The 17,563-nt window shown below is 43.4% G+C and overlaps 1 protein-coding gene across 2 annotated transcripts in view; it reads right to left on the bottom strand.

Annotated features, from left to right (window-relative positions):
- LOC134611412 (stimulated by retinoic acid gene 6 protein-like) overlaps positions 1–17,563 on the bottom strand; it is a 150,014-nt gene that overhangs the window by 75,474 nt on the left and 56,977 nt on the right. For both annotated transcript variants that reach the window (XM_063455278.1, XM_063455279.1), the window contains exons 2-4: positions 10,654–10,729; positions 9,353–9,453; positions 7,813–7,943 (exon numbers count right to left, since the gene is read on the bottom strand). In XM_063455278.1, the coding sequence (XP_063311348.1) occupies positions 7,813–7,943; positions 9,353–9,453; positions 10,654–10,729 (308 nt within the window). The remainder of the gene's footprint in view (positions 1–7,812; positions 7,944–9,352; positions 9,454–10,653; positions 10,730–17,563) is intronic.

Below are 17,563 nucleotides of genomic sequence, written 5' to 3'. Positions count from 1 at the left end.
CCAGGACTCCAATTTAAGATTTAACTTTTAATCATTAGTAAAATAAAAAGATCGACGTTTCAGTCTGCCATTTGCAGACTTTCATCAGGACTAACACATACACAACTGGTACACACATATATACAGAAATAAAAACCAGCAATTAACTTACCCACCACCGGAATACACTCCCACTCCCTGTCTGTCCGGTTCGAAAAATGCGCGGGTTCCGCCGTCGGTCACGTGTGCGTGCGTGACGTCATCACGTGGCGTCGGCGTCATTACCACGTCACGTGATCGGCCGGAATACAGATTCATTGGGAGACTGTTGCTATGCGACCAAAGTGTCCATAGCAACTAAAATAAACATAAACACTGCTCGAGGGACATTTTGCATAATATGTATATAGGTTTTAGCCACAACAATCTGCCCAATCTAATCCATTATCAAAATATGTAATATACATCTAGCCATTGGTCAAGTATGTACATAAAGTACTAAATGTAAAGGCAGAACAGGCTTATCAATAAATTTAACGACCAAGCAAAGCAGGCATATGAATCAAACCAGAGAGGAACTGGAAACCAAGAAAAATACAGAAAAAACAAAGAAAAAATACATAATAATGATGATAACTTGCATAAGCTCAAGAGAAATGTATCAAATGCCCTCCATCTAAGCATTGTAGGGTAAATAATGGCACTGACTGTCATACATCAAACGCCTATGTATCCATATCCAATTATATTACAACCCATAAAAAAAAGAGAAAGCCACAGCAAAGTTAGAGATATACACCAAGTGGAAATTAGAGCAAATAAAGAGTTGTATAGTGGGAGGATATATCTCCCCAAATATATACAACACAATAATCTGTACACAAGTATCAGGGGAACGAGCAGTACCCTAGTTAGCAGGAAAGTTAGGGTGTATGCCTATCCCCCAGGGTGGGCATCACTTCCCCCAAATCTGCCTCCGCAGGGTACATAGATGTACAAATAAGTAAAGAAGAATAGGTACCATACAAATGTACCCAACAATTGGGAGAATTATTTCGCAGCACTCGGAGAAATTGAGAGTAAGGTAATGAGTTTTTCAATGCCGTCGGATGGAAACTATTTGCTTGTAATAGCATGTTGCGATCCGTGGGTTTGGAGTATAATGTGTAGGCCAGACTGGAGTCTACACGTGTTACCCTGACATCCAAAAAGTCCACTGAAGATGCATCCACCACCGCCGTGAGTTCTATATTAGACGTACAAGAGTTGATCTGTGTAATCATCTGTTCCACCTCCACTGCGTCCCCCTTCACTAGCATGAATATGTCGTCGATATAGCGGACATATAATAGGATACGGTCTTTGTAGGGTTCCAAGATGTAGTTAGTCTCAAAGTTGAACATGTAACCATTGGCATACATGTCCCTCGAGCAGTGTTTATGTTTATTTTAGTTGCTATGGACACTTTGGTCGCATAGCAACAGTCTCCCAATGAATCTGTATTCCGGCCGATCACGTGACGTGGTAATGACGCCGACGCCACGTGATGACATCACGCACGCACACGTGACCGACGGCGGAACCCGCGCGTTTTTTGAACCGGACAGACAGGGAGTGGGAGTGTATTCCGGTGGTGGGTAAGTTAATTGCTGTTTTTTATTTCTGTATATATGTGTGTACCAGTTGTGTATGTGTTAGTCCTGATGAAAGTCTGCAAATGGCAGACTGAAACGTCGATCTTTTTATTTTACTAATGATTAAAAGTTAAATCTTAAATTGGAGTCCTGGGAGTGCTATCATTTTCTACCTTTCTACATTTTGGCTTGACAAGCACCGGGCAAGTATTTCCACTATATGGAGTGCAAGATTATTTTCTATTTTTGTATCTATAGCTCAGTGGCTTGAGCTGACCTTCTATGCACCCTGGAATATATTTACATATTTTTTCTATAAGTATTTTGTGATATTATTCAGTTCCTGGTTTATACCACTATTTACTGGAATATACGGCATATGCTTTTTCTTTTTCATCTATGGAAGATTTTTTTTCACTTGCTGGGGGTTTGTCTGACCAAGCAGAAACATGGCAATACAGTGAAGATGATGCGGAGAGGATTCGCTGGGCGGAATCTACTACAGAACTGCCTAACACTACGTCCTTGAGGGACATTTATTTTGAATTGTTACGCCTGAGAAAACGAGAAGTCGATTTAGACTTGCATGGCCTATTTCTATCCGAATATCATAGGAAGTTACAGATCCCTAGAGGGTTTCGTGTGAGGAATATCCCTACTATTGGAAGGTTGAAACCACATGTGTGCAGGAGATGGATCTCCGTTTTGAATAAGTGCTCTTTAGACTTAATGCTCATCATTATTGAAGATGTGAAAGAGGATCTGATACAGATCAGAAGAAAAATATCTGAGTTGGAAACCAAACAAGCGGTACTATTATCAGCAGTGGAATCTGCACCGACTCTATTAAAGCTAAATGAAAACATCAAAAATTACAAAACAGATCTGGTAAGATTCAAAAGAGAAAAACAAGACAAAGTAACCACAGATTATAAGGAGCACCGAGTGTACAGGTGGCTGAGTGGGAAGAACGATCAACCGTACTTTATAAAGAAACGGAGACCTATTAGAAAGCCTAGACAGTATACCATTGATAAAACCTCTGGTGAATCTACGTCCGAATCGGAATACCCTCGTGAACAAGGATCTACACGACATCAGGGTGGTGCGACTGGCACATCACAACCTTTTTTAGGGACATCATCATCAGAGGACACGGGTATACGGACACGTTATCAGAGCAGACACGGTGGGGCAGGCACAGACACATCACAAGACGTGGTCAGCAAGGGCGTACCTTTTGGGGGAAGAGGCAGACCCCCCCGCCAGCAGAGATAGCCCCTATCTTTAATTTATCTTCAAGAATTTTATCAACAGATGAAGTGAGCCTATTAAGCAAGGGACTATCTTTTGTCCCCACCTCTAAACCAAGTCCATTAAATTGGGAGGTGGAATTGTACAAATTCGGCCGCTCATTAAGGCTGAAGGATTTTTTCAAGTCTAAACCCACTGACTGCTCTACCCAGTCTGCTCAATTTAGGAAGAAGAGTACGTTTGATCCCATGCCCAATCAGGCTTCCATTAAGACGTTTCTGCGTTCAGTACACAAAGAGTCATCTGACTATCTGAAGGAAAGTTCCCCACACCACTCCAACTGTACACAGAAGGATCGAGCAATAATTAAGTCACTGGCTACTGACAAGACCATCGTCATTAGGCCAGCTGACAAGGGTGGCGGTATTGTCATTCAAAATTACTCCAATTACCGCTCCGAAATTTTGGGACAACTCTCTGATCAATCGACCTATCTCAGATTGCCAAATGACCCTACGGAACAGGTGATCCATCTGATTGAAACTTGCTTATTACGAGGCTTGCACTCCAATCACATCTCTATGGAACTATTTGCATACCTGCAGTCAACAGCACCCAGAACTCCAGTGTTATATACACTGCCCAAAGTGCACAAGAACAGAGAGACACCACCTGGACGCCCCATTGTATCTGCAATAGGGGGCGTATTGGAACCATTGGCCAAATGGTTGGACCATCTATTTAAGGAAACTATAGAACATCTCCCAACATGCATTAAAGACACTCCAAGCTTCATTAAGCGACTGTCCGACATGTGCCTACCCTCTGAACCCATAGTCCTAGTGACTTGCGATGTGAAAAGCCTATATACAGTTATACCGCACCAAGAAGGTATTGAGGCGATGAGATCTATTCTAGTCACGTCCACATACTACACTGGTCCTTCAATAGAATTCACATTGGAAATACTGGACATTGTCCTATCTCAAAACTATTTCAGATTTGAATCTGAATGGTACAGACAAATCGCTGGAACATCCATGGGTGCTGCTATGGCACCCATGTATGCCAATGGTTACATGTTCAACTTTGAGACTAACTACATCTTGGAACCCTACAAAGACCGTATCCTATTATATGTCCGCTATATCGACGACATATTCATGCTAGTGAAGGGGGACGCAGTGGAGGTGGAACAGATGATTACACAGATCAACTCTTGTACGTCTAATATAGAACTCACGGCGGTGGTGGATGCATCTTCAGTGGACTTTTTGGATGTCAGGGTAACACGTGTAGACTCCAGTCTGGCCTACACATTATACTCCAAACCCACGGATCGCAACATGCTATTACAAGCAAATAGTTTCCATCCGACGGCATTGAAAAACTCATTACCTTACTCTCAATTTCTCCGAGTGCTGCGAAATAATTCTAATTTTAACAACGCTCAAGAACAACTCAAGAATATGTGGCACAAATTCCGTGAGCGGGGATACAGTGGCTATGTGCTACAGAAAGCCCTCAATAGATGCCTTACAACCATTGACATCTCACCTTCCACGACTCAGCCCAAGAGACTGGTGTTCCCCACTACATATACTACGTCATCATCGAAATTCAGGGACATCATCCATGACAACTGGAGAATATTAAGAAACGATATCACGCTACCAGCCATTTTCCAACAACCACCAATGATCTGTTACAAAAGAAATAAAAACCTGAAAGATCTACTAGTAAAGACGGACCCTACACACTGTTACCTGAAGGATAAAACGGCACAGAACCTGGGTTGCTATCGCTGCCTTGGTTGCGTAACCTGTGGACACATGATCCCAGGTAAAACTTTCACCCATCCACACACAGGCACCAGTTATCGAATACAACATCGTCTAACGTGCACTAGTGACTTCGTGGTCTACAAACTAGTATGCCCGTGTGGGCTTACTTACATCGGAAAGACCGATCTACCCTTGAGAGAAAGAGTACGGAATCATAGGTCAAGCATTAGGACGGCATACAGGGACAATAAATCCGAGCTACCGGTTGCCAAGCACTTCCTCGAATTAGGACATACTCTTCCATCTATGAAATTGATGGCCATCGATCATGTTCCCATGCCCAGGAGGGGTGGCGACCGCAAAAAGATGCTCTTACAGTGGGAGCTATACTGGATCAGGACATTACAAACTGTCCACCCCAACGGCTTGAATGAGAAGTATTCACTGTCTGCTTTTCTATGAGATACTCACTCTAACACTAGCTGTGGTGGGAGTTTGGTACCCATCCTATGGATCCAGGTACCATCTCTATGGCTCAGCGTGTTGGGATGTAGAGGTCCCTTGTAAGGCCCAGTACACCATTGTGCACTATCTGAGGCCATTATTATACCTTAGTGTCATTGCCTACTAAGGCTGTACCTTGTACATTTATGATCTCGGTATAGTTTAAATACACTGCTTTAGAACCTAGATTACTGGTCAGTTACGCTGTTGGGTACATTTGTATGGTACCTATTCTTCTTTACTTATTTGTACATCTATGTACCCTGCGGAGGCAGATTTGGGGGAAGTGATGCCCACCCTGGGGGATAGGCATACACCCTAACTTTCCTGCTAACTAGGGTACTGCTCGTTCCCCTGATACTTGTGTACAGATTATTGTGTTGTATATATTTGGGGAGATATATCCTCCCACTATACAACTCTTTATTTGCTCTAATTTCCACTTGGTGTATATCTCTAACTTTGCTGTGGCTTTCTCTTTTTTTTATGGGTTGTAATATAATTGGATATGGATACATAGGCGTTTGATGTATGACAGTCAGTGCCATTATTTACCCTACAATGCTTAGATGGAGGGCATTTGATACATTTCTCTTGAGCTTATGCAAGTTATCATCATTATTATGTATTTTTTCTTTGTTTTTTCTGTATTTTTCTTGGTTTCCAGTTCCTCTCTGGTTTGATTCACATGCCTGCTTTGCTTGGTCGTTAAATTTATTGATAAGCCTGTTCTGCCTTTACATTTAGTACTTTATGTACATACTTGACCAATGGCTAGATGTATATTACATATTTTGATAATGGATTAGATTGTGCAGATTGTTGTGGCTAAAACCTATATACATATTATGCAAAATGTCCCTTGAGCAGTGTTTATGTTTATTTTAGTTGCTGTGGACACTTTGGTCGCATAGCAACAGTCTCCCAATGAATCTGTATTCCGTCCGATCACGTGACGTGGTAATGACGCCGACGCCACGTGATGACGTCACGCACGCACACGTGACCGACGGCGGAACCCGCGCGTTTTTCGAACCGGACAGACAGGGAGTGGGAGTGTATTCCGGTGGTGGGTAAGTTAATTGCTGGTTTTTATTTCTGTATATATGTGTGTACCAGTTGTGTATGTGTTAGTCCTGATGAAAGTCTGCAAATGGCAGACTGAAACGTCAATCTTTTTATTTTACTAATGATTAAAAGTTAAATCTTAAATTGGAGTCCTGGGAGTGCTATCATTTTCTACCTTTCTATATATATATATATATATATATATATATATATATATATATATATATATGTATATATATATACAAAATTTGTTTTACTATTTTAAGTTGCTTTTTATTGTACCCTAGTGGACACTTACTCTGTGGTGCTACCCCTTTTATTGTTTTTACTTTGTATTCTGTTTCCATTAGTGGGGAAGAGAGATTCCTACTTTTGGGGTTAGCTGCCTCCCAATATTGTTATTTTCTTTTCTAGTTAGGGATCTTAGCTCTGTCCCTATCTCTATTTTCCCTGCTGATAGAAGCCCAGGACCTCCTTGGTGTGTGGGCCCTCAGCTGCACCGGCGGGCCCATGGGGGATAAGGTGAGGTTAGTGAGGGCTGCGGGGCCCACGGGGCAGCTGCCTTGGGCCCCCTAGGAGTACTGAGCCTGGGGCAGCTGCCCTGTTTGCACCGTGTTAAATATGGCCCTGCATACACCACTGTTGTTTTCAGTGAATATCCAAGCCTTTTTGTGTTGCAAAGCTCACCAGTCTTTTTTTTCTCAGAATGCACCAAACTGATGATTTGGCCACTCCTAATGTTTCTGCTATCTCTCTAATGGATTTTTAAAAAACATTTTTTGCAGCCCAAGGATGTACTGTTTGCATTGACAGCTCTTTTGACCACATGTTGTTGGTTCATAGAAACAGCTTCCAAATGTGAATGTAACACCTGGAATTGACTCCAGACCTTTTATTTGCTTAATTGATGAAGACCTAACAAATAAATAGCCCACACTTGTCCATAAAACAGCTTTTGAGTCAATTGTCCAACTACCTTTGGTCCCTTGAAAAAGAGGGAGATACTTATCAAAGATCTGTAATTCCTAAACCCTTCCTCCAATTTGGATGTGAATACCCTCAAATTAAAGCTCAGATACTGCACTGTAAGCCCATATTCATTATTTAACTGTAACTTGAATTTATTTTAGTAAACAGCTGAAATAGCAAAACTTATGTCAGTGTTTAAATATATCCGGACCTAATTGTATCTCTGTATTTACCAAATATGTATTTGTGATATGTGAAAAGTACAATTTTAGAAAATCACACCTCCTTATCCTTCAACTGTGTGACTCCATCTTACCTCTCTATCAATCATTGCTAAAGTTTGTCCTTTGCACCTTGTAGTCAGGTTAGAGTATAGCACAAGATCAAATTAGGGAAAACATTACAACTGGAAAGGAGAAGCAATGTTTGCCCTGGCTTTGAAATGTCTAGACTGGATTATCATTTTAAATCGTTACTATAAATTTTAAAGAATACTCATGAAAAAAAAGTTAGCACAATTTGTAGGTCATTTTCAATGTTTTATTAAATGATGTAAATTCCATAGAAGTGTCAGTTCTCCTTTAATTTTCAATCATAATATATAAAAATGGAAATCATACCTCTTGCCCAAGGAGGTGTACCTGCTGGCAAATACTCGTCAGAGAAGAGAGACATTACTTTATTAGCTATGGCTCCAAAGGCAAAACCGAATGTCCATCTGTTATTAAATGTTCCAATAAGATCTAAAGGACTAATAAAAAGTAGGCAATGCATTAGTTAAATAACTATACATTACAACATCTGATCAGTTATTCTTATAAACTATGATCAAAAATACATTCTACATTTAGATTTGTCTGTAAAATTTATGTGTATTTGGGCCAACACAGTCTCCCTCCATGTCCTATATTGCTGTTTTTTTTTTTATTGTTTTTATTTAATTCTTTATTTATAGTTAGACACAAAATATGCATGAAATGCTATACACCAAACAGGAATTTTACATTTATTACTATTGCAGTTTGTCTAATGGTTCTTCTTTGTAGAGGCTAAAAAAACCTTAGTTTGCTTTAATTTTCTTAAACGGAAGCAATGGTAAAACAATTACATTGTATTTGTTTAATGTGTTACACTGTTAAAAAAATAAATAAAAAAATAGATATTTTCCTTCACAATCCGCATAAGCTGCACTGGTTATACAGACGGTATGCTACTTCAGATACAACCTTCACAGACCAGTAATAGGGTCATCTATTAGGAGCATCTCTTTTTGGTCTACGGGGGTGTGATCTTATCCCATAAATCCTGGTCCACAGGTTTATGGGATAGACAGTATATCACAGCTGTTCCAAACATTAGAATTGATAAGCAGAACTGCTCTAGAAACATATAGCAGCTGTACTGGAGCTATCAGTTTCTATATAACTGAGTTCCGTAGTTTAGTGAACTGGGCTGGATGCCGTGATCTTCTGAGCAGTCAACAACACAAGCACACAGTTGAGGCTTGGCTCTCTCCAAGGAAAATTAAAAAGCCATCATACTATTGTGTATGGCAACCGCATGCCACACATACATTTCACACAACTGACAAAGCAAAGGTGGAACTGAAAACTCCTCTCTTGCTGTGTGTGGACTAGAGGACGGTCTTATAGTTGCAGAGATTTTTTACAATAGTCAGTGTAGGGGGCTTTCTGCTCTAAAATGTTGCACGTTGTGAAAGAGCTTAGTGTGGCCCTTTAACATAAGCCCTCATTTTGGTTAACCTTACTGTTGACTGAAGCAACATATAGGCCATGGGTAGGCAACCTTCAGCACTCCAAATCTTGTGGAATACAACATCTGGAGTGCCGAAGGTTGCCTACCCCTGATGTAGGCAATATTTATAAATAATGTACAGCTAAAAAAAATATATATTTTTGAGATATGAGGAAAAATGCTATCTACATCTTTTGAGGCTGCACATGTGTATGAAGCTTTAACAAAGGGGTATTATACATTTGGAAAGGGGTGAAATTGGGATCAAACATTATACAAGCCCACTGTAATCTTCACAGTCTGACTGTAATATTATTTACAAACCTATGGACCACTAATAAAACCACTATGGAATTTACAAGTGACATCATTATAAACAATAAGGGATGAAAAGGCAGCACTTACATGACAAAGCCAAAACGTCTATCCAGAAGTTGTATTCTATCATCAATGATGGTCTTGTTTCTGCGCCTCTCAAGAAAGGACAGTGCCAAGATGATAAGAACCTACAACAAAACCACTTTAGAATTTTACAAATATTGCTTTCGAGTGGCACTGTTATTATTATTATTATTACAGGTATTTATATAGCGCTAACATATTCTGTAGCTCTTTACAATATTATCAAAGGGGGAGATTTAACAATAAATGAGACGATTACAATAACTTACAGGAACAATAGGTTGAAGAGGGCTTACAGTCTATAGGTTCACAATTAATGCTAGTTAGAGTGTCTATAAGCACACACACATATTGAGCTAAGCACTCATTCCACATTTTGGTTTGTATATCAAATATCTCCCCCACCAGCCAGCCCACTTCAATATCAGAGAGACCAGAGAGCATGCAGTGAACTGCTCCTGGAGTTGATCAGTCCACAGCAACCATCTGATACTTTCCCAATAGCTTGCACGAAGGAGCATTTTGCACCACTGGTGGTCTAGAGCATGTGCCTAACAGGATCACCAGCGATAATTATTCCCTCCTCCCTGGCCCATGGTAGGCCAAAGTGTGTGTGTGTGTGTGGGGGGGGGGTCTTTACTAGTTAATATAATAATTATTGCTACTTTTTTAATACTTTAAGCCACTTTACCCTCCAAATTACAGTCCCTATACACCACACACAGCACAACCACTGTCCTTAAAGCACAGCTCCTTCTCCTCTGCAAAGTACAGCCCTCTCCCACCCAGGACAACCCCTCCTCTATAGCAACAATATAGCCCTTATCCCCCCATGCAGTACAGTTCCTATTCAAGCACATTATACCCCTGACGCAGGACAGCCCACACTCCTCCACACAGTGGAGCCCCAGTCCCTCCCACATTACTGCCTCTGTCCTTTTCACATCACAGCCCCTAACCCTTTACACATTACAGCCCTATCCCCAGCATACACTGTACTATACCTATCCCCCCTCACACAGCTCCTATCTCTGCACAAAGTGCCACCGCTATTCCCCTTACAAAGTGCAAGTGGGCTGCCCTGGTGGAGCATCTACCGGACATGCCCACTTTGGGGTGCCAATAATGACCCAATGTGACCCCTATTATTGGGCTGCTCTGCTTAAAATGTCTGGATAAAATTTTTGTCCCAGTTGGCCATGTACCCCATAACTAGGAGTGTTAATTAATATCTGAGCAATTAATAAACTGTTGCCAGTCCAAACCAGAATAGGTACATTGGACCTCTAGATATCAGGACTTACCGATGGAACAAGAGAGCAATGAAGAAACAAATCCATGTCTACGTAACTTTTACATGTGACATTTTCCTGAGATGCCCTGAAAAATAGTAAAACAATTATAAGATGGATATCAGATAAAACCATGAAGAAATACATTTAATACATTTTTATACAATTACAATTTATAAGTGTTTGGGTAGATGAGGTAAATGTAAATATCACACAGCTCTGACACACAGTGATAAATCTAGGCAAGGAATACAATATTTATTAAGAGTCTCCTTTACCGTCTTGATCCAAACCCATTCGACGATGCCATACAACATAAAGGAACAAGTATTACCGTAAGACCAATACATGGAGAAATGTGGCAGCGCTGAGCAGTGAGATTACTACCATTAGTGATGGGAGATTTGCTGGTACCGATATAAGAAGTAAAAACTTAAGTTTGTGTGTGAGATAATGGGGCTTTACTATGGTAAAGGAATGCAAAACCAGATGGGGGCCAGGTAAAGCCCTTTGATGTCTGGACTCTTACAGATAGAACATGGCATGGGGACAGGTAAAATGAGTTTTCAACTTGTTGCTGTATCACGATCAATTGTCTTGTATTGTATTAGTTTAGTTCAGATGTTTTTTATTATTATTATTTCATGACCCATGTTTATACCTTACCTAATATTTTCATGTCTCTCTAATTAAAAGGACGCTATAGTCACCAAAACAATGTTAGCTTAATGAAGCAGTTCTGGTGTATAGATCATGCCCGTGTAGTCTCACTGCCATTTAGGAGTTAAACCACTTTGTTTATGCAGCACTATTCACACCTCCTTACATGTGACTTACACACCCTTCCTACACATTTCCTGTAAAGTGAGATCTAATGGTTATATTTACTTTACTGCACAGTTTAATTTACAATCGCTTATTTCCTGCACGGTTACTAGCTTTCTAGACCTTGCAGGAGCCTTCTGTGTGTGATTAAAGTTCAATTTACACATGTTGGCTGTGTGTGAGTCACATCCAGGTAGGTGTGGCTTGAGTTGCACAAAGAGAAACATAAGTGATTTAACTCCTAAATGGCAGAGAACTGAGCAGTGAGAATGATCTACACACTAAAATTGCTTCATTAAGCTAAAGTTGTTTTGGTCACTATAGTGTCCCTTTAATCTATATTTGTTTGTGACACATTTTTAACAGTTGTCCAAAATCACAAGAGTGAAATATGGCACAGGTGCACCCCAAACTTAACAGCTGGCAGTATCACACCTTCATCAGCAAGGCATGATAGTGTGTCAATAAGGGTTCCACATGTAGGGCACTTTAAACATAAACAAGGTATAAAAGATACTAGCCAAGTACAAACAAGCTATGATTAGATTCTTATATGTTTGGCCACATGCTCTGGTCAAAAATGAATATTGAAATTACTTGTACAATTACAGAGAGATCCCACCATTAACATATTGGGCTGTATGATGACTACACATTTGGCATGTGGCCTTTAGTTGTTATGTTCAGACAAATGAGGAATTATCTGCCCTTAATTATTAAGGGAACGTTGCAAGCACAATAACCACTACAGCCCATTGCTTGTTGCCCTCCGACTGTAAGTATTCAAACCATTCACAAATAGTTTAACAACTTACTTGAGGTCCACTCTGCATCAATGGCTGCTATGGGGATAAAAGGAGAGAAAGTCCTGGTGTGGCCTCCATCCTCCCCTGACCTCAATCCTATTGAGAACCTTTGGAGCATCCTCAAGCAAAAGATCTATGACGGTGGGAAGCAGTTTACATCCAAACAGCAGCTCTGGGAGGCTATTCTGACATCTTGCAAACAATTTCAAGCCGAAACTGTCCAAAAATTCACAAGTTCAATGGATGCAAGAATTGTGAAGCTGCTATCAAATAAGGGGTCCTATGTTAAAATGTAACGTGACCTGTTAAAATGTTTAAAAAGTTAAAATGTTGTTATAAGTTTGATTGAAATAGCTTTTGATTTCAGTAAATATGCTGCAAACACAAGAAATGACAATTTTCAGTTCTTTACAACCTATAAAGTGTTTTGAAACTTACTGTGCGTAATAATTTGGAACAGTGCATTGTAAGTTTTTTATGTTTAAAAAAATACTGTTATTATTAGGAGGTTTGTTCAATAAAATTTGAATTGTACTCTTAATAGTTTTTTTTTGTAAATATGATTTTTATTGTCACATAAACGGGTCAATGTGAGACTCGCAGGTCTCCAGTTGCATGCAAATCAATTGTTTAGGACACAACATGTGTCGGAGCATAAGAAAGTATAAGGCACAATATTTATCTTGCGTGGTTGGGCGCGCAGGCCCGCAACAACATCGGACTCGCAGGTCCTCAACCATAGTAAGTGGTCCTGTCTAAAGGACCGGGCATTAATGAAATCTTTCAGCTTCATTCATGGCAGAAATTGAGACAGACCCTAACCTGTAACATATATTCCGGGTCTTATGGACACTGTAAGATCCAGGGATAACATATGAGAATAGTCACTCTCTTTTGTAGCCTCACCCTGTCCCTGTCGGGTAACCGACCTACTTAAGCCTTTTGTACTAGGTTAGGGCTCCGCACCTTTCTGGTCGGTGCGTATAAACTGGGACGGGAGTTGGGGGGGGGGGGGGGGGAATAGGGTCGGATAGGGAAGGAGGAATAGGGTTAGTGTGTTGTCTCTGTGTCAGTCGGTCTTGGGCTCGTAGGTGTTAGGTTCGTCAGCATCGTCTGGAATTCTGGTTTCGCTGTCGTCAGTATCCACTGCGTCCAGATGTCTAGGTATGTTTGTTGCTGCGGTCCAGCCGCGTACATAGTGAGTTCCTCTATGGCTCTGAGGTCTTCCATTTGAGCAAACCATAAGGGTAAGGACGGGGTCTCCTTCGTCTTCCAGTACCTTGGGATCGTCTGCTTTGCTATGTTTATGATCCGATCGTGAGTGATTTTTTATATTTGGATGTGGGGATGTTTGTGTGGTGGAGCAGCATGGCTGCCGGTTCAAATGGTGGGGGATTGTCTGAAAAGCGGGTTATAATAGCGTGAATTGTGTGCCAGAAGGGTTGTATCAGTTCGCAATCCCACCAGATATGTCTGAGTGTGCCTATCTCCTTTTCGCACCTCCAGCAGAGGCGAGACTCATTCGTGTTTATGTGATGTGCTGTGGCTGGTGTGCGATACCAGCGTGTGAGTAATTTATAGGCTGTCTCTTGGCTCTTGCTGAACATGGAGCAGTGGTGTATGATATTACACATCTTCTCCCATTCCAGGGCGCTAAAGGTTTGATTCAGGGATTCCTCCCATTTACCCATAAAGTTCGGTGTTTCAGTTGGTGTTTGTGACTGGAGAAGGGAGTACAGGTGCGATACCCCATGTGGTAAGGGGTCCGGGTCAGAGCATAGTCGTTCAAAGACCGTGAGATCTCTGCCGAGTGCCTGGCCCTGTGGGAGTAGCTTTACGAAATTACGTAGTTGTTCATATTTAAAACGTGTTAGGAAGGGTTGGGAAATCTCCCCACACAATTCTGTCAGGCTTTTCATTCCTCGTCTAGTGCAGATGTGTCGTAGGCGGGGCATGGGGTCGTTCACTAGTGCCCTGAAGGCCCTCGGGTCCAGGCCCGGCTGGAAGTCCGGGTTATGAACCAGGGGTAGCAGTGGGGATGGGTATGTGGAGAGGGCATGTCGTCCGACACTGCCTCGCCACACCATCAGTGTCGCTTTTGTGTAAATCGAGTATCGTGTTTCCCTCCCTGACCCCCTTGCGGGGAGCCACGGAAGGAGGGCGGCTGGTATGCCCGCGTCGCACTCCTCTGCTGTTTTCCAGAGCTTGCTAACCCCCGGTTTGGACCACTCTACCACACGTTGCAGGTGACACGCTTTGTAATATAAGGCAAAGTCTGGTAGGGCGAGACCGCCTTTGTCTTTGGGTTGTGACAGTAATGTATGTTTCAGTCTGGGTCTCCTCCCATCCCAAACATAGGTCCCCAGTGCTCCCCGGAGTGTTGTGAAAAAGGAAGTTGGGATCACTATAGGTAATGCCTGAATAAGGTATAGCAGTCTCGGTAAGAAATTCATCTTTACTACTTGCACCCTACCTAGCCAGGATATGTGGGGATAGGCCCACTCCCTCATCTCCTTTCGAAACTGGGTCAGCAGAGGGGCGAAGTTGGCCGTGTATAGGTTTGTCGCGTTCACTGTCAGCCAGGTGCCTAGGTAACGTATCTTGTCTGAAGCCCATTGGAAGTTATGACTCCTACGCAGGTGGTCAGCTCTATGCGCGGGTACATTGATATTTAGTATGTAAGATTTTGAAAAGTTAATTTTCAAGCCCGAGAGGAGCACAAATGCCCGGAACGCCTGCACTAGGTTGGGTAGGGAGACCTCTGGGTGGGTGATAAAAAATAACAGGTCGTCCGCGTATGCGGCTATTTTATGATGTGTATCCCCTGTATATAGGCCGGTGATGTCGGGGTGGCATCTGATGGTGTTTAAGAATGGCTCCAGGGCCAACACAAATAGTAATGGGGAGAGGGGACAGCCCTGGCGTGTGCCATTGTGTATCGGAAAGGCCTCTGTTAGTACCCCATTGACCAACACGTGCGCGGTCGGCTTGGAGTAAAGGCCTCCAATCCATCCCCGGAGGTGTGGTCCCAGACCCATATTTGTCAGCGTCCGGAACATATATTCCCAGCTGACCCTGTCAAAGGCCTTCTCCGCGTCTGTGGAGAGTAGGAGAAGGCCCGAGTCCGTTCCAGATTTCCTGTGCATAAGCGTGAGGGTCCTAATGGTGTTATCCCGGGCTTCCCGGCCCAGCACGAACCCCACCTGGTCCGCGTGAACCAGACTGGGCACATGTGTTTGGAGTCTGGTCGCCAGGACCTTTGCGAGAAGTTTGAGATCTGTGTTGATAAGGGAGATAGGCCGGTAGCTCCCACATTGCTCCCGGTCCTTTCCCTCCTTAGGGATGATGGTGATGTGTGCAGTGAGTGCTTGCTCGGGAAGGTCGTGTCCCTCTCTGATTGCATTAAACATGTCTACTAACGGGGGGTATAGTATGTCTGCGAATCTCTTGTAGTATTTTAGGGGCAGTCCATCGGGGCCTGGGCTCCTCCCGGGCTTAGAGCTTTTGATCGCAAGCGCAAGTTCCTCAGGGGTAATGGGTTCGTCCAGCTGGTCCGTTATGTCTGTTGGCAGGGAGGGGATTGTATGGGCCGAAAGGTATTCGTCTATAGAGTCACGGAGTCTGCGGGAGTGTGAGTCTGTGTGTGGCCGCGGCATCGCGTAAAGTTCCGTGTAATATGCCCTAATGATCTCCTGGATCTTAGTGGGGTGCCTGTGAAGGGTTCCTCCCTTGTCCCGGATGCGGTCAATGTAAGTGTCTTGTCTCTTTTTATTGAGCATGCGCGCTAACAGTTTCCCACTCTTGTTGCCATTTACGTGGAAGAAAGCCCTGTTGCGCAATGCAGCCCTGTGGTGTTGGGAGTGTAGGAGTGTAGTCAGCTCTCTCCGTAGATTTAGCAGTGTCGCCTGGTGAGTGGGGAGTTGTAGACGTTTATTGAGTGTATCAAGGTGTTGTATGTCTGCTAGTAGTGAGGCCATGCGAGCCTCCCTCTGTCTCTTGAGGAGTGTGCCCTTTTGTATGAAATGTCCCCTAACAACGCTTTTGTGTGCTTCCCATTGTATGGTGGGGGACGTTTGAGTACCATTGTGTGTGAAGTATTCTTGCAGTGTAGTTTCTATGTCGGCCGTTAGTTCTGGCTTGGCCAGTAGGGCCTCATTTAACCTCCATTTGGAGATCGTGGGTCTGAATAGCGGGGACTTCAGGGTGACCGACACCGGTGCATGGTCTGACCATGTTGCAGTGCCCTGGTCAGCCCGAAGTGCCAGCGGTAGGTGGTATTGTGGCATAAAGAGGTAGTCGATGCGGGTGTAGGAATTATGTGGATGTGAGTAAAAAGTATAATCCCTTTCATCGGGGTGTAGGGCTCTCCAGCAGTCCACGAGCCTTTCCCTCGCCAAAAGGGCCCTGATCGCTGTGAGATGTTGGGTGGGGACATGAGAGCGACCCAGGGAAGAGTCCCATTTGGGATCCAGAGCCACGTTAAGGTCTCCCCCCAGTACCAGTACTCCCTCTGTGAAACTCTTAAGGGTGCGGAGTGTCCGGGCCAGGAAACGATATTGTCTACAGTTTGGGGCGTAGACGTTAGCAAAAGTGTACATTGAGCCTGCTATCTCCCCCTTTATGAAAGTGTATCGTCCCTCTGGGTCGGTCATCACTCCCCTTTCTTTAAACGGAATGCATTTGTGGAGCAGTATTGCTGTCCCCCTGGATTTCCCACCCTGGAAGTCACTGTAGTATCCGATGGGATAGTGCTGATTGGTCAGTGTGGGTCGTGATCCCTTTCTGAAATGTGTCTCCTGTAGAAACACTATGGACGCCTTATGGGAGAGGAAATCCCTCAAGGCTCCCGATCTTTTCTCGGGTTTGTTTAAGCCTCTAGCATTGAGAGAGAGAACCGTTATGGGGGCTGGGGCAGTGGACATGGTCGAAACCTGTCAGTCGGGTATATGTGTGCAGTCTTGTCCGTCCGGCGGTCAAGTGCTAGGATGGGGTAAGGGGGGTGCGGGAAAGTATAGGGTAGTTGGGGTGGAAAGGGTCAGGGGTAGAATGTATACAGTCGCTGTGATCAGCGGCGTTGGAAAAGAGCGTCGGGGGGCTGGGGCCCCTCCGGCCGTTAACGGGCGGAGGGGAACCGCTCACCTGATGTTTGTCGCTCACTCCAGTAGGGCAGTCGAAGGAGTCCCGGAATTCCCAAGTGGGCAGGGCCCAGGGGACCAAGTGCGCTCGCAAATCGGTCGTCGCTGACCACTATGGCCTCTCGGGGCTCCACCCAGTCAGGATCTTCCGTCTCC

The sequence above is a fragment of the Pelobates fuscus genome, chromosome 5, assembly GCF_036172605.1.
Source record: "Pelobates fuscus isolate aPelFus1 chromosome 5, aPelFus1.pri, whole genome shotgun sequence".
Classification (NCBI taxonomy): Eukaryota; Metazoa; Chordata; class Amphibia; order Anura; family Pelobatidae; genus Pelobates; species Pelobates fuscus.
Note: the sequence above shows the minus strand (reverse complement) of the source record. Positions and strands in the feature narration are given on the sequence as shown.